Raw genomic sequence first — 25,247 nt, forward strand, 5'->3', positions numbered from 1 at the left:
TGTCTTTGTAGTACCACTAGGCAACAGTGAGTGCATCACTGAAATCGTGGAAGTGCGCAGGAGCCGAACAGGGAAATCGAAGGGAAAGAATGATTTAAGCAGCCAAAAGAGCATCTGGTGGATCTCTGCCGCTGAACTATGAGAATCCAGTCGATATTTCTCTAAGAGAGGAGAAAAGGTGCCCGAAAAGAACCAGGCAAACAGCGTCGATGCGCGCAGCAGCAAATGACGACAGTGGGACAGTGATTTTCTTCCTCCAGCTCGTCATTTTTTACAGTCATATACTTGGGCGCAATTTATCTTCTATGTGTAGAGATCGCAAAGGAAGGACTGGAAACCGAATTATCTCCAACACAGCCGCAAGTGCGCAAAGAGCGTTTTCATCTTGGAAACCGTTTCCACAGACTAATTACACAGAGAAAATTGTCTTTTATAGACCACTTAAGGATTTTGAACTTTCCTATGAAAACTTACTTCGTGAGTACAGTTTTGAACAAGTCGATATAGCCCCCCAACCTTCACTGGCGATGAGTAATCCACGACGCTGCAACTGATAAACCTCTAAAACCTGGACTGCGACTGGCGCGTTTGGATACCTTATCCTGTGCGTCGCTTATTTTATTTTATTTTTTTCATATGGCTTCTATCTTTGGGGTTTGTAAGCTGGTCGTCCATTATTGATATTTCATGGCTGTAGAGTGTAGCAACAGTAGTGTGTGGCGAAAGAGGACCATGCAAGTCTAACTCGGGAGAAGACATCGCACTTTTATCGCCTTATTTCCCAAAAAGGAGACATTGCGCACGGGCACTAACGACTGCAGCAACTAAAAGCCAGACTTTAAAAAAAGAAAAAGAAAAAACAAACATTGAATCATTTGTTATTTCTTTCGCTGCTGTCATCGTAGTATGTCTGCACTTCGAAAGAAATTTGGGGACGATTATCAGGTAGTGACCACCTCATCTAGCGGGTCTGGATTCAATCAGCCTCCCCCAGAGAAAAAGAAGAAGAGGCAGCGGTTCGTGGACAAGAACGGGCGATGTAACGTCCAGCATGGGAACCTGGGTGGTGAAACCAGCAGATATCTCTCAGACTTATTCACAACACTAGTAGATTTGAAATGGCGCTGGAATCTATTTATTTTCATCCTCACCTACACAGTCGCTTGGCTCTTCATGGCCTCTATGTGGTGGCTCATCGCGTACATCAGAGGAGACCTCAACAAAGCCCACAATGATAAGTACACTCCATGTGTGGCCAATGTCTATAACTTTCCCTCAGCCTTTCTCTTCTTCATAGAGACCGAGGCCACGATAGGATATGGTTACAGATACATTACAGACAAATGCCCCGAGGGGATCATTCTCTTCCTTTTCCAGTCGATCCTCGGATCGATCGTCGATGCATTTTTGATCGGCTGCATGTTTATCAAGATGTCTCAGCCCAAGAAAAGGGCCGAGACTTTGATGTTCAGTGAACATGCGGCGATTTCTATGCGAGATGGAAAACTAACTCTCATGTTCAGGGTCGGGAACCTGCGTAACAGCCATATGGTCTCTGCACAGATCCGCTGCAAATTGCTAAAAGTGAGTGATGATGCTTTTGGGTTTGTCCCCAGTGTTTCTCATAGTTCACCTCATGAGTTGTTTAGAAAACTGATACAGAAAGGCCTACACACTGACATTTAAGCCTACTCCTAACTGTTCATAGAGCCGCGAGGCATCTGTTGGACAAATCCTCATTTGTATTTCCAAATTTCATAGACTGCAGTGGATGCACGTTACACCACATTTGTGACATAACTCCAGGAAGATCATTACCTACCCTAAATCAAAACACAAAAGGCATATGGTTTCCAGGAATTATAATACAATTACAAAAAGAACAATAACAGTAAAAATAATTTGGCAACTTTTTCCAAGTGGCCTGCACCTTAGTAATAACATTGTGTGTCCATGAGTTCATTTCTCTACACAAGAATATTCTTATTTGTCACTTCCCATGCCTTTTACTGCTTTGCTTCATAAACACTTTCCATAATATAAATGTACATCCACTATCATAACAACAGACAAGAGTATGCTGACAATACAGCAGAAACATTGCAAAAAAAACCCTGCAGCTTCTATCACATTAAAGACGTCAGTTCTTTTTTTGCTTTGCTTTGTTTGTTTGTTTTTCCATAGAGGCAAATAAGCCTTTCTCCTGTGTCTAGTTTTCATATTCTGACACGGCAGGTGAGTTTAATGCAGGTGAATCCACTTTGATCAAGTGGATCAAACTAAATCCAGTTTATTTAATTACACATGTAAAGAGTCAGTGACACCTCCAATCTATGCTAAAATGGATATTCTCAGAGCATGTGTCCTTCTTTTGCCTTAATTTAAGAAAATTGTAGTAATTTTCCTGATAGACTGGTTGGATCTGATTGCATATAAAATGTGAAAAGCTTACACAAAGGCTCTTGATAAGCTGTGGATAGCTGTCTTACCCCTTCCTTCTCTCTACTGAAGAGTGTCACTTTCTGTATGCTTCTTTAGTCTCGCCAGACCCCCGAAGGCGAGTTTCTTCCGCTGGATCAGCTGGAGTTGGACGTGGGTTTCAGCACCGGAGCAGATCAGCTCTTTCTCGTCTCACCACTCACGATCTGCCATGTGATTGACACCAAAAGCCCCTTCTACGACCTCTCCCAGAGGTCCATGCAAACAGAGCAGTTTGAAATTGTGGTTATATTAGAAGGAATAGTGGAGACCACAGGTGAGTAACAGCAAACATGCATTTTTGTTGGCTTGCTCTGGTGAAAATGACAGCCTGTAGCCTGTTTTACTTCAAGTCATAGCTGCAGTCTACATCTTCAGTATAGGAGTATGTTGGATTGTCTTTTTAATGGTGCTGAAGTACTTTGATGTGTTTCTGAAACAGAAATGGATAATACTGAGCTTCTTCATAGGTGTTAATGGTTGACATCCAAACGGACTTGGTATTGACCTCTTGATTGCAATTCATTGATTTTTATTTCTCTGGCAAACACACAGAGCTGCTAATAATGAAAGTGGTTGGCATTTATAAATCACTGATGATTAATTTTGTCTGCAGGCTTTAAATGAATTTTAACACCTTGTGTGCTTTGAGAAGTTAGGCAGAATTTTAAACCACACTTAAGTGCAGAACACTTGAAGCTCTAGCAGGTCACCGTTTTGGTTTTACACCTTTTCTTTTTGTCATCTGCAGTAAATTCCATTCCTCCGTCTTTGTGCCTGAACAGCTCTTACCTCTTGGCTGCTGTTCTCAGAGGGCATGATAATTTGCTTTCTAAGGTCCCTTTAGAATTAGGGGAATTCCATTTCCACAAGATGAGCAATGCCCCGAGTAAAATTCTCCACCGTGGTCATTTTAAATTCGACGATTTATTTGACACAGTTGCTATAGTAAGAGTGGGGCGAGCTCCCTCAGTGTTACAGAGTGAACACAGGAGCAGTTGTAATAGGCTGGTTCAGAGAAAACAGCATATGGAGATGTGACAGGGAAGCTTGCAGGCCAACACTGCAGACAGTAATTAGCATAGACATTCAATTCCTGATAGATAATCATGATAGCAATTTATTGCAGTTGTATCAAAGATTGAGCTCACTGTGACCCTCCAGCTCAGGGCATGCAGTATTTATGATTCGTCATTTCACTGGCATGTTGCATAGATGAAAGTGCGCTGCACATTATTGAGTTGTGTTAATATATTGCAGTTTGTATTATGTTTTAATATATTCCAGTACGCAGCATCTGTACAGACTTAATTCTGTGAAAGACAAATTGAGGATGTCTCATTATAAATTAAATAAATAATCACTAAACATCTGGTGTAAAATGATCTAAATCTTAATCTTTCATCTTGCTGTGACTGTACATCTTTTGTGACTGTCGCACATTTGGCTAGACAACTAAAACTCGCTGTTTTGAGCAAGTGCGGTAAATCTGCAGTGTAGCAATGCGATAAAAATCATCATTGTTATATTTGCAGATATTTATAGCGTTACGCTGTCGCTGAAGCATGTGTCATCACATCATCCGTGTGTTTTTTGGGGGGATTGTTGTGCTCACGTTTGTATTCCACAGAAGTGTCTGTATGGAGGAGCACTTGCGGTTACGTGAAGTTGGTGAGAAGGGTGATGTAGAAACAATCTATAGTTAAAAATTGATGTACAGTGAAAGTCTAAATCCTCAGACGCTTTCATTTCTGGCCAGTGTAACTCTGTTTCCATGGCAACCTCTCCTTAAGTATTCAGGATTGCAGCACTGCACCTAAACTTAGATATTTTTTATATTCTTATGGTATAGGAATCATATAATCATTTTGGTAATAAATTGGGTAAACATGTTTTTTAAACATGAATCTAATTTCCAGTTGTTGACACCACCTGACATCAAGGAGACTCTCCTCTGAAATGTGAAAAGCACACAGAGGCGTTACTCTTCCATAAAGTGCTTTCCAGAACAGGTGATACAGCAGAGAAAGAATAAGATGAAATATTTATGAGGCTTGGTGTTTACTAGTGAAGAAGCTGCCCAACTCCCCACTATTTTCTTTTCTTTCTCTCTCTTGTTATGCGTGGAAAAACACTGTCTGGAACATGAGTTAAAATACTCTCCAGATTAAAGCCTCGCCATCACTGGGCTGTTGGGCTTCCCATTAGATAATAACAGACACAACACTGTACCCTTTTTGACACACTAACCTTTCGTTCCTCTAGATCACACGAAAATATTTTGTCAGTTCTTTTTCCGCACAAAAGAAGAAAAGAAGAGCGCGAAGGAACTCAGAATTGTTCTATTTTGCTGTAACCTCAGAAAACCCCTACATTGTGCAAAAAGGCACAAGCCTACCCTCTTCTCTTTTAAACAAGAGCCTAAGGTGTTTTTAATCACTGCCTCAATGTGATACAGCTTCCAGATGAGACGTGTAGGTTGTCTCGTGGCATCCTATCTTTTTTCTTTTCCGCAGTAATACCAGTTGTGCTCCAGAGGATAAATTGCAGTTAATGTACTGTGCATGCTGCCAGAAGAGCAGACTAGCTTTAGAAAAAAAACAGCATAGGCTTGTAGTAACAAGTTTTAGATGAGTTAATGGCGCTAACAGGAATAATGTCAAACAATCAATAGAAGCAACACACACCAATTTACTTCCCAGCAAGAAATTTTAGCAGTGTGATGGGCTACAGAGCAGTACGCATCAGGCTCTGTGTCTGTGTGTGCTTCATCCACCTATTACTTACTGGATCTCTGTAAAATAATACCCGGCTTAGTTATTTCAGCATTATTCGAGCACTGCAGGCCTGACAGGTGCTTGGATCAAAGAGGAGGAATTTGTTGCAGCAGGAGTGGATAACAAGTAATGACTACAAACCAGCTAATATCTGATGTTTGCGACTCTGGTATAACTCCAATGCTTAATAAATACAAATGCATTTTGTCCTTTTAGAGTAATGATAACATTTTGTACATATGTGATTATACATTTGACATTAAATGCACAGTCTGTGATAGACTAAGACTGTAGGGCAGAAATATTTGCTCACTTTCAATAAGGTAGGGTCTGCTGGAAAAAGTGATTATTATATGCTTAAGCGTTTTCTGTGCATGCTGGACTCTGTTTAAACTGGATGTGAAGATGCATTTCGAACAGTCAGACTGAAGAGTAATTAGGTGTGAAAAGCGTGGCTCAGTCACCATAGACCTGTGTCATGTGTCGTTATGTGTCTCCAAGGTGTCTCGCTGACCAATCGTGCTCCGATTTTTTCTACATCACTTCTGCTAGAAGGTCAAATTTATTGTCTGTCGCCAGTGAAGCAAAAAATGTATTTAGCAAGGTTGAGCAAAAAAACCCCTAAATGGCTCAAGATGTACGGGTTATTCCAGCTATTTAGGGTAGTGAGAAAAAGGACTACCATATCCTGCACTAATACATCCCGTGTATTGTTTTGTTTTGTCTTTTTTGAGGCTGTCTCAGAACACAATAGTATTTGCACAATTAATTTCAATTCAATTTTATTTATATAGCACCAAATCACAACAACAGTTTCCTCAAGGTGTGTTATGTTTAAAGGTAAAGACCCTGCAATAATATAAGGACGTAGGGTCTAATGAGTCCCAGAACAATCCTGGCAAGGGGTCTAGTGGCCGTTTACACTTGCTGTCCATTTGTGATTATTCAGAGTTTGTCTCATAGAAACTGTTAATACAGCAAGACTGCAACAAACCCATCCTGCCTACAGTCTCAATTTATTTATCTGATAATACATATAAATATACATAAAGCTTCAGATTGTTGTTTTTTGTCTTTTTTCATAACCGAAGATATTAGTGGTCACGTTATTTTTTCTCTTTATTTACTACTAGAATTAGTTAGCAGTATACTATTTATAATGGAATCAACAAGAAAGATTTTTCACTAAAAACTTTGAATATGCAAAATTAAAGTCCTTTTCAGTGAGTCTCAGATGAAGGCAGAGTAAGCAGATGAGTGACGAGACTTTGGATGAGGTGCTCTGGACAACCTGAAAGAGGTGGCGACAGGGACGAGAGGGGTGTCAGGACAGCTCGAAAGGGAGATTGACAGATCGCAAAGAATTAAAAGAACAGGGACGGATTGATTTGGACAATGTGGGCAGATAAATCATTGGAAAAAAGTAGTAAGTTTACAATTTGGATGACAGTGTGTGAAAACAGAAGCAATGAAGAAAACAGGGCAGCAAGAATAGCCCATATAACCACAATTGATTTTCCCCACTTGGTGACACACCTGCTGAGAAAAATAATAATAATTAAAAAAAAAATATATATATACATATCTATATATATATATATATCTATATATATATATTAGGGGTGCAACAATACTCGTATTAGTATTGAACCGTTCGATACAGTGCTTTCGGTTCGGTATGCATATGTATCGAACAATACAAAATTTTTAATTTATTTTATCAACTTTTCTTCTGACGATGCTGTCTGTGTTGAGAGCTCAGTGGATCTGCGTTCGACTACTCCGCCTAGGCTGCACTGTCGAGCGCAGATCCACTAAACGCAGCGCAAGCTAGCGAGACAGAAGTTAAGCTCGTTGCAACATGGCAGCTGCCTCGAACGCTAGCCGAAATTGAACCTCCCCCACCCTCATTCAGATCTGGCGTTTGGAACTATTTTGGTTTTCATGTGAAGTATGACCCTGATGGTAAGCGTGTCATGGACAAAAGTAAAACAGTATGTCAGATGTGCCACGCTAGTGCGTTAGCGCAGTTAGCTCGTTAACGTGTTGACGCCGTCCAGCCCCACGCACGGGGCGATCCGCGGTTACTCGTTAATGGAGATTTGCGGCGTTATGGCGTTAATGTCATTTTAACGATTATTAACGCTGACAGCACTAGTGGGAACACAATGCATATGACTGCACATTTACACCGACATCATCCTAGTGCAAAGAAAAGTGGAAGCAGACAAAAACAACAAGCACGCATGCTACAAACTTTACCCGAGTCATTTAGACAGCCGTTAGCACATGATTCTCCTTATGGGGACCTGATATGTTTAATATGCTGCTGAGAATTTAGCCCAGAAGAAGCGTATAGTATAGCTTTTACTTTGGAAAGAGCCATTTCTCTGTAATAAACTCTCTTTTCTAAAGATGAGTGATTTCTCGATCAGATAGATTTATTTATTTTTATTATTTTGATGTTTCAGCAATATAACATTTAAAAAATGTACTTTTGAGTTAAAATATATATTTATAATTGTAATAAATTTGAATAGATTAGAAAATAGATTTTCTAAAATTGTAATTCACATTGGCGGGAATGACGCCCAGTATGGCCACTGAAATTAATATAGAGATGTTGTATAACTTTGCCAAAACAATGTCAGATAGAGGGTTTTTTCTGGTCCCCTCCCCAGTCTAACTTGTTATGACGTGTATAGCTGCATGCTGTCCTTCAACCTCTGGCTGTCTAGATCATGTCCAGAAAATGATGTGAGCTTTATAGACACCTGACAAACTCTCTGGGAAAACCTGGTCTTATTAGGAGAGATGACATCCTGTGAAGTAGTCAGACTCGAACGTCAAGGAAGGTGGGAAGGAAGCAGGCTATGCAGACATTTCAGGTTTCCAAGGTGAGCAATTTATTTACAGTGAACTTAATGTAACTTAACAAAACTTCCCCCCAAATCAATTCAAAACTCAACACAACATGGATCTGGTAACACAGCTCACCTCTCAGTAGAGACTGGCTTTAAATAGGGCCATCAATTTCCCTCCAATTGCCCAGCTAGTACCACTCACTCAACTGAGGGATCTAAAACTCTACACAGATTATCTAAAAACACAAAACCTCTACACACTTCTAATATGCACATTTACACAACTAAATGGCAGTATTAACAAAAGGAAAAACATTCAACAAATCCCTTTAAACCTTAACACAAACAAAAGGAAGCATCTCTATGGAAAAAGAAACCCCTCCACTTGGTTTGACCTGCTTATGTCATATGTGACATCATTAGGACTTTAAAATGAGGAAATGCCAGGTGGCGTTTCCCCACACTTGACCCTTATGACGACTGAAAAGACAAACAAAGTAAGTATGAACAAATGACTTAATCTGTAACATAATAAAATATAAAGAAACATGTAACTGAGTATTTAGCTTAATTTGCAGAATGTTTGATTTGCCGGCAACAGAACGCTTACACAAACAAACCCGGGATAGTGAGTGAAGCAATGTTACTTAACAAATAGCAAATCATAGCAAATACATAGAAACAGAATAATGTGTACAATGTGCAAAAAAAGGTAAACACATATGGGACAAATGGAGAGCATTGCAACTGCTCCTCCACTTTGTCACACATCCATCCCACTTTGGATGGTGCTGCTCCCATTTCTAGAAGAATGGCTGAATACGTTAAACTTCCCCAAAACCCGACATTCCAGAATTTGGACTGTAAAGCAGACTTGCAATCTTAAGCTCCTCTCTGCAGCTTCCCTTCTATTGTTATCCCTCCAAAACCTCATCCTCACAGAGACTGTGACTGCTCCCAGATCAGCTACAATAGATCAACACAAAAAATTACATTAAAAATGACTTTTGAAACAGCACCAAAGAGCAAAACAATGAAATATAGTTTTATAATCATTAGATTGCTCTCTTCTAAATGCTTATGAGTAAATGATTTTATAATTGTTCAGTTGTGATTTATGTTGCTTTACAGAAACCTGGCAATGGCAGGAATAATACATTAGTTTAAATGAATCAAACCCCTCACATTATACTAACTGTTAAGTGTCTTGAAGCATAAGCCCAGGAGGAGGAGTGGCAGCAATCTTTCATGTTAGCTTACAAAGACCTAAAAGGAGTTATAATTCATTTGAATGTTTTACTCTTATATATCCAATCAAAAACAAACAAAAACATAAAAAATGTTTTCCTTGTCATTTATCATCTACCTATGCCTGACTCAGGCATTTTGTATGACCTATCTAACTGAATTTGAAATCATTCTCAATAACACCCCACCATACAGCACTTTGCTCTCAGATTGCAGGCTTGTGGTTTTCAGACATTCTCAAAGTAGAATAGGAGGTAAGGCCTTCAGCTACAAAGTTCCTCTCATTTTCTGTGAAGAACTGGCTCAGTATGAATTTGGGAAATGGACAGCCTCTCTACTTTTAAGATTAGACTTAAAACTTTCCCTATTATAGTTAGGGCTGGATCAGGTCACCCTAAATCATGGCTTAATTACACTGCAATAGGCTCTGTCGGGGACTTCCCATGATGCCCTGAACCTTCCTTCTTCTGTCACCATTTTTCACTCATGTGTTTCTACACCACCTTTGCACTGTTGCATTTAATGTTGTCTTCTCTCTGCCGGCATTAATGTTTGACTCTGTATCTCTGTACTCTCATTTTTGTTTCTTCTCAACCTCCAAGCAGTTGAAGTAGATGGCTGCTCATCCCTGAGCCTGGTTCTGTTAGAGGGTTTTTTTTTTTTGTTAAAAGGGAGTTCTTCCTTCCCACAGTTGCCAAGTGCTTGATCATACAGGCTCATCCCTTAGAGTTTAGCTCTAGTTGGGCAGGGACTTACCTTATGATATTAAACACCTTGACATGACTGTTATTGTGAAGAGACAATATATGCATAAAACTCAATTAAAAGGAATTGCATAAGCAGGAAATGAAATGACAGAAAACATTCTACTTATGAACTTACCTCAAATACGAAATTAGTTAAAAATAAATAAACAAAGATACTCTGATTGTTTTCTATAAATGCATTTTGGAGACTTTCGTTAAAACATCTGCAAATTGTTAACTTGCAAGGCATAAAATCTGATTGCAATACCTGCTCCTGGTCTGCAGTACGGGCTGTATAGTTTGATGAACGTGCAACCACTCATTGGGATTAATTGAATGTGAGGAAAGATCGTGGTTTTGCTTTCATACAGAATAATTTTAAAGTGGCTTGAACAACAAGATATGCAGGATGCAAACTCTAGTGTCAAAGCCCTTCACTTTGAATCCTTCCACTCAACCATCCACTTAAATTACCTCCAAGATGAGGTGCAGAACTGAACCAGCCCTTTCTTGAAAAATCTGTTTATGTGTTTTAAAATGAGTGTCACATATAATCATAGGTCAGAAAGAACATATTTTTCCAGAAAATAATTCACATTAGTTTTATATAAATGTAGTTTCTACAGGCTGGAACTGGGATGGCTGTAGCTCAGGAGGTAGATCAGGTCAACTACAACTCAGAAGGTTGGTGTTCAATCCCAGACTGCTCCAGTCTGCATGCTGAAGTATCCTTGGGCAAGATACTGAACTGAAGTTGCTCTCCAGTGCTTTCATTGAAGTGTGTGTGAATGCTAGATAGGAAAGTAGAGCAAGTGGAAACGTGCTATAAAAGAACCAGCTCATTTACTATTTGTGCTAAACAAGTATAGGCATCAGAGTATAATACAGGCACCAGACAGAATATGAATGTACAGAGCTGCTTTTACAAAAATCTGATAGCTAACCCTGTTATTTTTCTTTTTGACATGATTTCCAGTATGACTCCCGTTATCTTTTACCATATAATACCTTGCATCACTCATATTGACTAAAATCATACTCTTCATGGGCAACAGTTTATCTCATACCAGGCAGCCAGCATACACAATAGCAGGGCCCCAAACCCAGCCCACCTAAATACAATGCAGTCACACTTTTTCCTGGTATGACATGCCGCACGTCTGCTGTTGTGCAGCACAGCAAATGACAAGTATTGTTCTAAATATATATATGAAAAAGTTGATCTTGCATGTCAGAAAAATGGAAACAAATTGTGATATAATGACATATTAATAGCGCTGCAGGTCATTTTCACTGTTCTGCTGCAGCGCGGATGGTGACCTGAGTTTGACTTGCCAGATGAATCACAACTACTACATGCAGTCTTAAAATACATCAGAAGTTTAGATAAGTGTCCCATTAACACCAGTAATGCTGCTCAGCACTACGAAGGCTTAAATACCGAGCCAGAGGCAATCTGTTCGTTAGTGGAGGTGAATCTTGAGAGCTCAAAATAAACTGTAGCTGCCAGTAACAGACGTTTAGGTTGCTGTAGCCATGAAACTCATTAGTGTGTTGCAAATAAATGTATTTCATGATTTCCACAGCACTCCTGTGCGAATGCTGTGTTTTTTTTCTTTCCCACGGAGCTAATGTGCATCTATGTAATTTAAGACCATGCACTTTTCAAATTAGAGACGTAATAAATAACGATAAACAAGCTAATGATTTATTTCGTGGGGCCTCATTTTCATTACAGAAGTGAAAGTCAGCACATTAGTCTGTCCCTGAAATTTTGTATTATGTTTTCAGTCTAACATGGCGGCAAAACAGTGTTGAAATCTTCACAAACCTCTGAAAAGTGTTTCTAAATTCACTCATCGGCTATGAAAAGCAGTGATTCATGAGCATAAAGTGTATCATCAGCATAAACTCTTTATCTTTTCAGAGAGATGTGACTTTCATGCAAATGTGTGGAGTGTGATCATTATACTTGTTGTGAAATTCATAGAGTGCTGCATATAAGTCATATTTAGAAATGTTTTTAAGCACAGTTGCCAAGGTTTTTCAGGATTTATACTTCATGATGAACTCAGCGCTCTTAGACGTCATTTAGTTGGTTGGATTACTTTTTTTCTTCTTCTCAGTTTTCACTCAGATTTTGCTTCATTCTTCTGGTGATGCATCACTTTTGTACCGCGGGCACAAACACATTCAGCTTACTGCACTAACTAATGATCTCAGTGTTTCGAAATGATTTTCCTCTGTGTCGTACATGAAACACTGAATCACGCTTCATCTCTTGATTTGGTTCTGAGGCCGATAATGAAGGAAATTATGGGTAAAACATCAAAAGCACTCTCTTTTCATCGATTAAGTTGTGCATTGATTTGGATTGTTTGCAAAGGTTTCTTTCGGCCCCCTCTTTTTCATACTGCTACAAAGATTTGTCATGAATTACTGTTATGGAATAAAAAATAGAATAACCCAGCTATCTGCTCATTTTTTGTTAAATGAGTGTAGGTGGCAGGGGTGGTTGCTTATAGACTGGAGCAGCTACTAATGTTTATTCATGTGCTTTTGTATGCATAAATACTGTATAAATACTGACTGGAGAGATCAGCCCTGAATGATGAATCTTCTACCTTCAATTTGTTGGAACAGCAGTGTGTCTGTAATAAATTAAGTTTGTGTTTGGGCATGCGTTAAAGTTTTAAAACACGATGCAGAAAATATTAGCATTTGGATTCGTCTACATAAACAGATGCTCGAGATTTATCATCAGATTGTGGAATCAGTAATAAAAAAGGAATTAAAAAGGCTTGGCACTCATTTTATGTAAATAAACAACAATGAATACTGATTTGTGTGGAGGAAAAACTATTAAGTTATATAATACGAATGTCATACCATCAATTAAGTTGTTGTGCAACAAATACACATACTTGGAAAATGAAATTAAGAGTAATAATCACTTTGATGTAGACTCTGTCTAGTGGTAAAGCCAGCCAGCATAATTAATTGGGAACATTCATTGCCACTGATTAACAGAGCAGCCAATGTCATGGCTTGATCTGTGCTTTATCATCATCAGCAGCAGTAATTGAAATGAACACTGAGACCTTTCTTTTACGCCAGAGGCCTCACAGTTTCATTCATATGAGCAAGAGGCCATTGCCCCGGAGGTCTGGGGTCACCTGACGTCAGTTACAGACGCAAACCCCGTTTATGAGCCAGCTGTGAAAGATCAGAGGAGCTGACCATAATTCATTTTGAGTCATCGAAGCGAGAGCATGTCCTCTCATCTCAGTGTCATGCTCCCTGTCTTGGGCCTGCGGGTCAAAGGGTTAAAGTGGGTTCGGTGGAGAAGTTGAGAGTCGCAGTTCAGGTGAGAGCAAGGCTTTCCAATTAAATCTAACGTGCTCGGGGTGAGAGCTCCTGAGAGAGGTGTCTGTCCCCGCAGAGATCCACCTGTGCAGCTGAGGAGATAAACCATGTGTTGGATGCCTTTCAGCTTTATGTTTAAATATTTTCAATGAGACTTTCCTATATAAACTTTACCTACAGTATAGCTTCACTTTGCATTAATATTTAATGAATTCAATTGTGTTTTCATTTATGTGCTGTATTTCAAAAGCCACTGCTTTATTGTACCTGAGTAAAGAATCAGGTTATGTATTTCTAACTTCAAAGATCTGTAGCTGTGATACATCCAGTTCATCCCCAAGAAAAAAGAAATGACACAGAATCACAAAGTTCTATATAAATTTAATGCAATGCGTCACACTAGTCCCACAATAAGAACTAACTTTATAAAGCAAACGTTTCATTTTATGCAAATGTCAGAGAGGTGTTGGTTCAGCTAATGTCTGAGTCTAGATTGTGCTGTAGTTGCACTAAATTGGGTAATTGGGTTTTATTTGCAATCTATTTCACTCCATTACAACAACAAGAAAAAATGAAGCTTCATATTCATCATAGAAACAAGTCAGAGCGTCTCGTAGCCTAAGCTTTATAGGCATCAGACAGATTTATTTCAAAGCTGATTTGCTTATGTTATATTTAAAATGTGTTCAACCTATTTTGTCCAACACCTGTAGCAACTGCTGCGAAACTGCTGCTCTGCACAAATGCATTTCCTTCATGTCGTATCGCGACATTAGCATTGCAAATTTTAGGTAAACAAGGATATTCTAGGAAGATGTGTAAGATTAACATCTTATGGCTCTTGCACATACAATAATTGCTCTGGGGCTGAACCCCTCATAATGGACATTGCAACGAACTAGCTATGACATACTGGATTCATTATCCCTTTCAGATGCTGCCATCCCAAGGGGTGAGCACGGTAATTGTGTCTTTAGGGATTTGTCAAGTCTCTGTTGGATGGCAATAAATCACTGGTAGAAGAGGTGTGGTGGCAGACCTGGAATGAACCTGCGCGATGAAATAGCAGTACCTCAATTTTTGCCTCTACTCCGAGTGCGAGAAATAACTGACTTGGTTTGAGTAGCTGTTGTCTCTCAGAAGATGCGTGTGCCACTTTGTTGTGAGGACACTTTTTTTTTTTTTTTTTTTTTTTTTCTTAATAACACAAACTGGAGACCTCAACATTGACATGACTCCAGCCATAATAGAGGACAGACACTCAGGGCAAGTGTTACGTTGTTATGTTGCGCTCTGCTTGTTTAAGAGGTTATCACCCCAAAGAAGGTTGTGATGCACTCGCAGCATTGATTTGCGGAGCTGTGACCGTCCCTGGAGTGCAGGTGAATCAATCCCGAGGCCTAAACACAGAGCCCCATGAACATGTTGTTCTGAAGGCTTGTCTTCTTGCAAGGCCCTCCTCTGGGATGTCTCTTTCTATTTTTGCCGCTCAGACATGGTTTAGTTTACTGGAATAATGCGCTCTCAAGCTCAAGTGACAAACTTGAAAAAAAACAATAGAGATTCTTTACTCCTTTTAATACCATCCAAGCGAGATCTCTTAAGGCTTGAAAATCCCTCTTTTGTCTGCCCCCCTCTTAGCTGTAACTCCTTTTCATGACTTAAGAAGATTTAATAGTGGCGATCAATATGAGATTATAGCTTCTTTCACTCATTCAGTCTGTTTTAAGGAAAGAAATTGGCTTTCTGATCGTTTCTGAACTCAATATACTTTATAATGAGAAGCAAATCTTTCATATTCTCAGCTGGTGTGGACACCTACTCAGTGTGATTTCTCCTGTATGAACAATAAAGGTTTTTTGGCCTAAAGGAAATCCATTGATTGGCATTTTGCTCAACTGCGTCCCTTTATGACGGTATCAGCTTTGCCTTCATTTGGTAATATGCGCTCTTCTGGCTGTGTTAATGGCCCTCAGCCATATGTTCCTGTAGCCTGCCCGACACCCCACCTTGCGTGGAGATGCTTGGCAGCCCTGCTCCTATTCCTCTTCCTTCCTTCCCTTTCCAACAGCCTCCACACTCAAGCAATTGCCACAGCATCCAGTCTCTCCCCTCCCCCATAGCAGTGCACTTCCCCTGCCTTTTCCCTCCATCAGCTTCCTTCTTGTTCTCATTGCTGAGCCCCGCGCTGTGGGGCTGGAATAGAATCTGAGAGCTGCAAGCAACTTGAAGCCATCTTCAAAAAGGGATTACACACTAAAACAGTATTTAATGAAGGGAGGGGACTTATTTGCATCCTTGAAAAGTCCAACTGTGAAAAACAGGTCACTGAATGCTTCTGGATTTCTCTACAGTTTACCAGTTGATTGTGGTCACCATAGAAACAGCTGATCAGGACTTGTGGCTGCAATAGCACTATCAAATAAGAAATTTTATTGTGTTGCAGGAAAAATTTAATACTAAAGTCAAATTTTACAAAAAAAATAGCTGTGACAAACTAAAAACATGTTATTCAGACCTGTGAGCTGCACTTCTGTTTCTTCAGCAAGCAGATATGGCATCCATCGTCATCATCCTCTGATATTCTTCAGTTTTTCATGACCTACCTAATACAGACAGGGGAATGCTCCTCCCTGATTTAATTGAAGAACAGAGCAGTTATTATGAATTAATTGTTATACCTCGTAATCGCGTGTTGCAGACAAAGACGTGATGCGGATAGCCTCGGTTGCAGCAAATGTTTGACAGGAGCGGCGCACAGATAAAAGGCTGAATCTTGAATAATGTTGTGTGACCGTGTGTGTGCAATGTCCAGATTCTCATGCTTGTTTTTGCTAGCGTTTTTCTCATACATAACACTTGAGCTGTTTCCACAGCCGTGATAGACTGTCAGGGGACTTTGCTGACAGCACTGCGCTGGTGTTTGTGTGTGTGTGTGTAGAACCATTTGAGTGACTGAGCGAAAGGGAGAGCCAGACAGAGAGTGAGCGAGGGATAAGGAGGTTATTTGTGATTTTGTCACTAAATATGAGGTTGCGAAGAACTCTTTGACACCCACCTTCCCTTTTTTTTCTTCTTCTGACTAGCACTCAGATGAGAAGTCATTTGAATAAACCTTCATTTTCACATAGCCGTCAATTTTGAGTGTCGTTTGCCAGGTGGCTGTGGGTTGTTTAATCATACAATAGCTCTGATTTATTTATTTGAAAATCTAGATCGAGACTCTGCCTAGATAATTTGACAGAGCTGAAATTAATAGGCCTCTGCTCTCACGTCTGCCCCTTGACTCTACTCTGTCCTCAGTGTGTCAAGTGCAGATTTGCAGCGGTGAATTTTACGGAGCCGAGTACCAAACGGATATGATCCTGCAGCTTTTCCAGCCTGGATAAGCTTCTTTTAGACCGTCGTGTCTGTGAATACCACTTGTTTTGTTTTGTTTTTTCAGCTACTATCAAGAAACACTGGCAGGCTGCCTCTGAGTTTACAGTGCCTTTCTGTTCCAGTCACCAAAGAACCCATTTTATCTTTGCTGTCACTCTGCTTTACTTTGTTAGCCCAGAGAAGAAGCTAGCTCTGTCTTATCACAAAAGTGCATTTATTTAGAGTCTCAAGCTGAGGTGGCTTTCTGGGCGCCTAAATCTCAAAGCTTATTCTTGACGCAATTTCCTGTTCTTCTTTTTTCCATTCCATTGTGGAGTCAGTCGGTGAAATATTTTAAATATGGTGCAGATAGGGCACAGGCAGTCTCTACATCTCACTGCTCTCTACTAATTTCCTCAGGGTTTAGCAAAATACCTGCGAGTTGATTTTCAAACATGGTTGTTGCTGAGATGACAAAAGAAGATCTGCATGCTCGTTCTGTTTTCCATGTTCTCTCCTCTCTGAAATCTACTTTTAATGAGCTGCATTTTTATATCTGTGCAACATTCCTGAGTTCAGCAGAGGATTATTCAAATGTTATTCATGCTGTTACATGAATATTACATATCATGTGAGTCCTGTTCTGAAGGGGGGGTGGGGGGCAGTTCTGATGGGGTTTCATACTTTCAATTTAGGCCCCAAAATACCATATATCACACAGACTGTGCAATGTAGGAATACTTTTATGAATAGAGAGATCCTTAAAATGTTTTTTAAAAAGTTCACAGGTAATAATACTGGTTTAAATGTTGCAATGATTTGGGAATGTATAATCTTTCTTAAAAAGCGCTAAGTAATATCTGTGACTTTTACTTTTTTTTCCAAAAACCAATATACTGGCATGTCGAGGTAAAACGGGAAATGATTCTTATCTGAAAGACTGTCAATCAAAACTGAAGAGAGACGCAGTTTTTACCCCTGTTTCAGCGATACATAATAAAGTAAGAATTAAAGCATGTAACAGATGGACTCATTATGTTACCAACAATGACATCAGTTCACAGCTGTGGAGATGGAAAATCTAAATCATCTTTAGCTCTGTTTACTATGTTCAGCAGTCAGACGTTAACTTTGTCTGCGTTTTGATGCTCGGTGTTCAATGTAGGACTTTTGCTTCTACTGTTGTATTTGTCTTTAGTCGAACGGCTACTTTTACTAAAGGACTTTGCACTTCTTGTACCACTCACTTAGGTTAATTGAGGGACTGAAAGAAGATAATAATTTGATCCGAGTCTACCCTCTTCCCTCATATGTTACCTGCCAGCATAAGTGCCTTTGAGGTGGTTCAGTAATTTGCAACAGCATTATCGACACACACACACACACACACACACCAAAAAAATCAGACAAAAGGAGAGATACATTTTTTTTAAGATGTTGTAAGTCGATAACAGAGAGGTCTTCCTCTGTGAAACTTGTGTATTGTTGATAAAACAGCCAAAAGACCCTGATTTGTCTTCCAGAGAATCTGTAAGAGGGGTGTTCAGAATCTCTTATTGTGGAGCACTTTATAGAGAAGAGCCACTCCACAGAGGATTTGAAATATACTAGTATTGCCTTATACAGAGTCACAGAGGGGAACAGATAACGATTTACTGAAATTAGAAGTGTAATGGATCCACACAGTTACAAATTTCTCTCCTAATGGGCTGAATGAGGAATTGCCTCTTTACTGATTCCAGTGATGTTTTTCCCCCACTTTTCTTCTGGCTTCTCTTTTCTTTAACAGAGTTGGTGAAACCTGACGCTTTTCTGTTTACATGAACTGAAGAATGAATGAAACTGACCACAGGTTGATTTATTATTATAATTATTAGTGTAATTAATAAATCTGTCAGTAATTGTGTCTCCTCAAAAGACAGTTAAAAAAATTCTACATATTCAAATTACTTTTTTTAATCATAAAAATCATAAAAAGAAAGAAAAATCAAAATACTGGAAAAGCTGGAAAGCGCTGTTTTAGTGATTTTTGGATTAATAAATTTCAAACATTATGTTGATTTTCTGTTTTTTCTGTCATGACTCATAGAGGTAGGTTAAATTATTGTTACAGCACATCGTTTTTATGCCTCGATGCTAACGACATTTCACAAAACAACTTTTGGGCTGTAAATGTGAAACTGAAATAATTACACATAAATGTTTGATCGGATGAAATAGTGAAGTGAATAAGTGAATTTTATCAACTTCATTGTGGCGCGATGATCTTTTTTCACCATTATTAAATGCTATAACTCAGAAACAGAAGGGGAGATTGTGACAATTTATTTTTACATTTTCACAGATGCTGAAATGGTGGCTATAATATTTGATATCCACCTATAAATTTCTCTCATAATGTACATATTTTAATAAGAAAAGATAATATTTTAATCAGGACAGCCATGGATGTTAACTGCAACTTGTTCTTTTTGAAGTAATGGGGTGAATAAAAAAATAATCTGAATTTCCCAGAAGTGGTTAAAAATCCATGTACCGTAGTTCCAGTGGTACCAATTCAGTATAACTGGGAAGCCTATACTATATCAAGCATACAGTAACCGTGACTACAAAATTATTTTAGCTTTCACTTTTTTGACATAGAGGTGTTGGTAACATCAATAAACCTAAGTTTCAGTGACAACACTGTACACTACATATCAGAGGTGTTTTTTCTCCCCCTCTCTGCTGTGACGTCCTGCTGTTGTTCCCAGCAGCACAGAGCACAACAGATATGTTTATTTTTGTGCGTTTGCTTGTTGTGTTCTTCTTTTTTTTTTTTTTTTTTTTTTTTTTTTTAACCCCTGCTTCGCGTGTGTTTATGACCCGTTCGTGTGATACAGAACGTGCGTGCCCCAAAGATCATCCGAGGGAAACAGTGCAATATTCCGCCCGAGTGATGGATGAAAGAGGATGAGAAAATTGCTCTGCGCTTTATTAAAAATGACATTTGTATTATGAGTTTTGGGCTTCGCTGATGAGATGTCACCAGAATATATGTTTTCCCCACTTCACCAAAAGGCAGACACTTCTGAGCTGTGTGGTTTTGTGTTGTAAAAGGTCACATTTCAGTGACAATAAAACTATTTTGGTCTGGCTCGGGAGCCATATTGAGGATCTGAGCCCGTCCTCAATGGAAAATCCATTCTGAGCAGTTGGGTTGTGCATTTTTTTTTTTTTCAGCTGTTGAGAGACTTTTGTGTTGTGTCACTGTTACTTTTGACCAAACTAAGCAGAGAAAAAGCTTTATGGCTGTCACATGCACACATTTCTACAGTTTTGTTTCCATAGAAACGCTGAGTTCTGGGCAGGCGTGTGTTTAAGAGTTACATAAGGCTTTACCAGTAATACATTGTACAATCCGATATGGGCATTCTCATTTGAGTAGATTTCTATTTTTAGCAATGATACATAGTACCTGTAAAAAATATCTAAATGAGGTTTTATGGTTTCTTGCTGCTGCTATTTTAGGCTGTGTAACTGCACTCTGTTACTCGATCTAGGGGTGCCTCTCTAACTGATACGAAACTTCGATATACACAGCATAATGTTTAAATTTCCATACAAATTTGCAGTGTCTTGGCCTTACTGAAAGTCGAGGTGCACAGTTCATTATCACTGCTGTGTCTGTTATGGTGTGGCCATATGAATGTGGGCGTTGCAGAACAGCAGGTCTTTAGCAACACAATTGTACATATCTGATGCAACCGTGTCTACAATTATGCAATGGCTCAAGTATCCGTTCTTGAATAATGTATGGAATTTAAATCTATATTAATGATCATGATTAAGCCTGGTGCTATTGTTAGTTCTTGAAGGATGATACAGCGGATTAGATCATTGACATCAGAGAGGTTTCTCCCGTAGTGGGCTGAGTGGGTTGAGAGGAAGGGGAACAGGTTGAGCAGGGATTCAGCCCCAGGCCTGCAGGGTTCATGGGTTTCCAGAGACAGAGGTCTTACAGTAACTCCTACACCATCTGCAGGGCCGATAGAGTGTTATTAATAGATGTAAGATGAAGCCATTTGGATTTTGTTTTTACTGTAGCAACCCCTTTCACTCCTTTGATTTAAAAAATAATAATTATGAACCTCTAAAGAGTGTTGTAGTCTTTTAGATATAGTATCAATGTCCAATTAGCACTGAGCGAAATGTTTGATAAAGAAGGTGCAGCTCATTTGTGGTGGTGATTAAGTAGCTGTCAAAAGCTATAATCTGAAAGCATTTTCCCCCAGAATTTTCTCACAATCGGTGTTTGCACGCCTGTTGATGGCGACTGTGTTTTGGCTGGCGGAAATTTAACAGGTTCACTATGCAATAAGATTTCCATTCAGGCTTAACTCTATCGCTCTGGCCCTACAGTTCTCATTAGCTTTGCCCACTTTATTCACTGCAGCACATTTGTATATGCCCAAAAGGCTCGGGGACTTTGAAGCAATAGTGCAGAAGTAATACACTGAATACCCTAAACGCACTTGATGTTCACATCTGTGATTGTGTACAGAGCTGTTATCAGTGGATTATTTTATGACCTTGGGAATCAGGCGGAATCGCAGATGCTGCTAGTTTCGATGATGACATCCTCGCAATCAGCAGCAGTGTCTCACTGTGAATAAGCGCTTCTCTTAGTTTGGACCCAAATTTCGCTGCTAGAACAATATTAGTTTGGTAATTAAAATGTGTGATAATTATGAACCGCAGTTGCTGATTTCCTGATGGATTTCAACAAGTTTTAACATGAATGTCCCAGCCATTCAGCTGTGTGATATAACCAATTTAGTATTTTGTTCAAGATGTAAACCTAATTATAGTTTTTCTGCACTCACTTTCAGTTAGAAATTAAAATTGTTTATTCAGCGGAATGTTAACTATGCTGAGATAGAAAAGGCTTTCCTGTGAGCAGGGGAGTGTGACATAATGCACACACAGCTTTGATAGCTACTGCTGAATAATGACGATGAGTAATCACTTACAAGCATCCAATAACTTTGGATGAAAACAAATGTTTAATGCTGTTTAATTCAAACCTTGGGATTTTTCTAATTGCATTAATTTGTTTCTGAGGATGCAAGGGGAGTTTTAAAGCAGGATTTTAATTCCCCAGTGAGGGAATATTTATTCCAAATGTATAATAGTCTGCTATCATGTGCCAAATTTGCAAGGCATGGTTACAAGTACACACACAAGCCAGACACATGCTAATAAGGCTATTGTGGTTGAATTTGTAATCTCCAAAGGACAGAATTGAGCACTTTTACCCAAATTGTCACGCTGGTTTTGGCTTAACAATGTCATGAAAAAGGATAATGAACATTTTTTTGTCTGTATGTGTGTTTTGCATAACATCTGATTCCCCTTTAATGTCTTAAAAAGAAATATTACTTCTGTTGTAGTTGCTAAGGCGTGGACAGAGCTGTTAAGTAGAATAAGAGTGGATTTGAGGTCTTTTTTTCCTGTATTTTTGTACTGGACTGCCATAAGTGAAGACTATGCTAAACCAAAGAGTAAATGTAATATTAATATGCACTGTACTCTTTGAATACATGACAGGTGCAGTGGAAGTTCCTTACTAATCATAATTTTTAATTAAAATTGGACTTTTGTAATTATTATTTTTTCATTCTTATAAAACACATGCGGCCAATTACTCAACTATACTTTTAATTAATGTTCATGTTAGCCTGGAAATTGCTCATAAACATCACATTTAGGAAGGGAAAATCAATTAAGCTTTTTATTTAGGCAGCTGGCTCTGTAATACAGTAAATGCTTAATCATTGAGGCAGTTTTGTTTGCAATATTGTTTGCTTTGTCATCTAAAAATAGCTCTGGTGAATAACATATTGGCTCGTATGGAAGAGTGCCAAGCACATAATTAAATCAGGGCTCTGCTGTATAATAGTGGAGTCTTGAAATATTTCATATTTAAATTTTTGGGGTTAACTGTACTGTTATAAGTCAGTGACACATAACTTGTGAAACTTAAAGGGTCTTCTGTCTTTCCGTCACAGGAATGACCTGCCAAGCGAGGACATCGTACACCGAGGACGAGGTTCTGTGGGGACATCGCTTTTTCCCGGTCATATCTTTGGAAGAAGGTTTCTTTAAAGTGGACTACTCTCAGTTTCATGCCACATTCGAGGTGCCCACCCCTCCTTACAGCGTGAAGGAACAGGAGGAGGCCCTGCTTCTCTCCTCGCCCCTCATGGCTCCGTCCCTTTGCAACAGCGGGGAGAAGAACAGCTCTCTGGACTGCTTGGAGACCCTGGAGGACAATGACAGCACCACCAAGCTGCCCACCAAGCTCCAGAAGATCACAGGGCGGGACGGTCTGCCTAAGAAGCTACTAAGAATGAGCTCCACCACCTCAGAGATGACTTACAGCTTTGGCGACCTGCCCATGAAGTTGCAGCGAATCAGCTCTGTTCCTGGCGTTTCTGACGACAAGCAGGGTGGGAAGGCCTCCAAGATCAGCACAGAGCCCATCAGTAAGTCAGTGGCAGACCTACCTCCAAAGTTGCAGCGACTGGCTGGAGGAGGGGCGGGCAGGATGGACGGACACCTGCCGCCTAAACTTAGAAAGATGAATTCAGATCGCTTTACATAAAGCAGGCAACATATTTTAAATTATGCCATCCACTTTTATTTCCCTAACTGAAGTCCTTGTACTATTCCTAATTTATTAATGGACAATATTCTTATATTAAACGAAATGTAGAATATGTGCACAAAAACCTTATATAAAGTGTGGGGATGGAATTGAGCACATTTGTCTCTGGATGTAAGTGTACATGCTCTGATGAAAGACCTCTGATTTTTTTTTTGGGTTGTTTTTTAAAGGATGATGTACAATTAGCACAATCTGGCATGTAAGAAACAGCGCATGTAGAACAGAATCTAAATAATTTCTGGCATGACATTTATTGATATATTATTTTACAAAAAGAATTTCATTAATGAATTTGCAGACGGTGGAACAATTGCACAAAGCCATATGATTTACAACATGGAAAACCTACATTACATGGTTCTAATTTGTGGTGACGACAGGCACATACATTTGTTTTGAGTTGATTGCTTTTGTTGTTTAATGTAAAATCGTGGCAATGTTATGTTAACTGCATGCTTCTCTTATTGACTTAGCTATACAAAGGTAATAGACAAAGATGTTTAGCCTTAACTATATTACCTTGTTTCCATTTTCATGTTTGTTCACAGCCGTATTTTTGGCATTTCATATATAGACTATTTTACCATGTGCGATTTTATGAATTTATTAGATGATCAAATACAAAATATGTTGCTAAATGATGCATTTTACATTTACGTAGGAGTGCATTATCAGCCTCATATGACCTATCGGAACTGGGCACAATGCTATACGAGTTTCACTTATTAAAGTAACACTTAAGTTGAAAGATTGAATATTTGTTCCTGATAAGCACAAAACAATCATTATATTATACCCTGTGATATTAAAACCTATTTATGGGCATTCTGTTTTAAATTGACTGCTTAGGGCAGTAGTCTAGTACTGTGCAATCACTTTTTTCATTATATAACAGAATGCAATCTATAGTAGGCCTGTGTAGTCATACAAGACACTCCTTTAGAATTTCAACTTAGGTGTTACTATTTAGATTTACCGGGCCTATAAGAAAATCATAACCTTTGTTTTAGGGGCCCATAATATTCCTCCTCTGTGATGAAAGCAATAATATTATAATGACTATAATCTTTATATAGCCACAGGGTCTACCACAGCCCCATATTCATTCTGTTGACTGAATCCATGCCATGAAATCTGGTTTTCTCTAAATGCATCAAAGACATTGTATGATACCCAATCTCTTCAGGAATAAAGATCTAAAGTAACTGTTGAGCATCTTGCTCCTTTGACTTGATATAATGCATACTTTACTGAGTTGGTGAAAAAATGTCACCGTGTTAAGGGCGGTCAAAACGATGGAAGACCAACACCATTGTTTCGTTACTGTTAATAGCTGATCTGTGTGGCTGCATCTACTGCCATGTGAATTACCCAAAGCTGTGTACACTCACTGGCCACTTCATTAGGTACAACTATTCGACTACAAATGTCTAATCTGCCAATCGCATGGCAGCAAAATGCACCCAAATGGTCTTCGAAATGATCAAAACAACGTGCTGAAATTTTAACTTTGCATCAGAATGCAGTGACTTCAAACTTTGACGAAACTTTGACAAGACTTTGAATGTGGCATGTTTGTACTTGGATTTTCCCACTCAGCTATCTCTAGGGTTATGGTCCCATAAAAGAGAAAATACGGAGTGGCAGTTTTCCAGGTGAAAATACCATGTTGATGCGAGAGGTCAAAGGAGAATGGCCA

General features: G+C 39.1%; 1 protein-coding gene across 1 annotated transcript; it reads left to right on the plus strand.

Moving 5' to 3' along the window:
• kcnj3a (potassium inwardly rectifying channel subfamily J member 3a) lies at window positions 1–24,758 on the plus strand. The gene is made up of 3 exons (XM_084907749.1): window positions 1–1,584; window positions 2,539–2,755; window positions 22,890–24,758. Exons 1-3 carry the CDS (start codon window positions 907–909, stop codon window positions 23,483–23,485), a joined length of 1,491 nt encoding a protein of 496 aa, XP_084763875.1. The 5' UTR covers window positions 1–906; the 3' UTR covers window positions 23,486–24,758.
• Window positions 24,759–25,247: the final 489 nt, after the last annotated feature.

This window comes from Perissodus microlepis, chromosome 16 (genome assembly GCF_051167445.1).
Source record: "Perissodus microlepis isolate ML-2025 ecotype Zambia chromosome 16, ASM5116744v1, whole genome shotgun sequence".
In the NCBI taxonomy this organism is placed as follows: Eukaryota; Metazoa; Chordata; class Actinopteri; order Cichliformes; family Cichlidae; genus Perissodus; species Perissodus microlepis.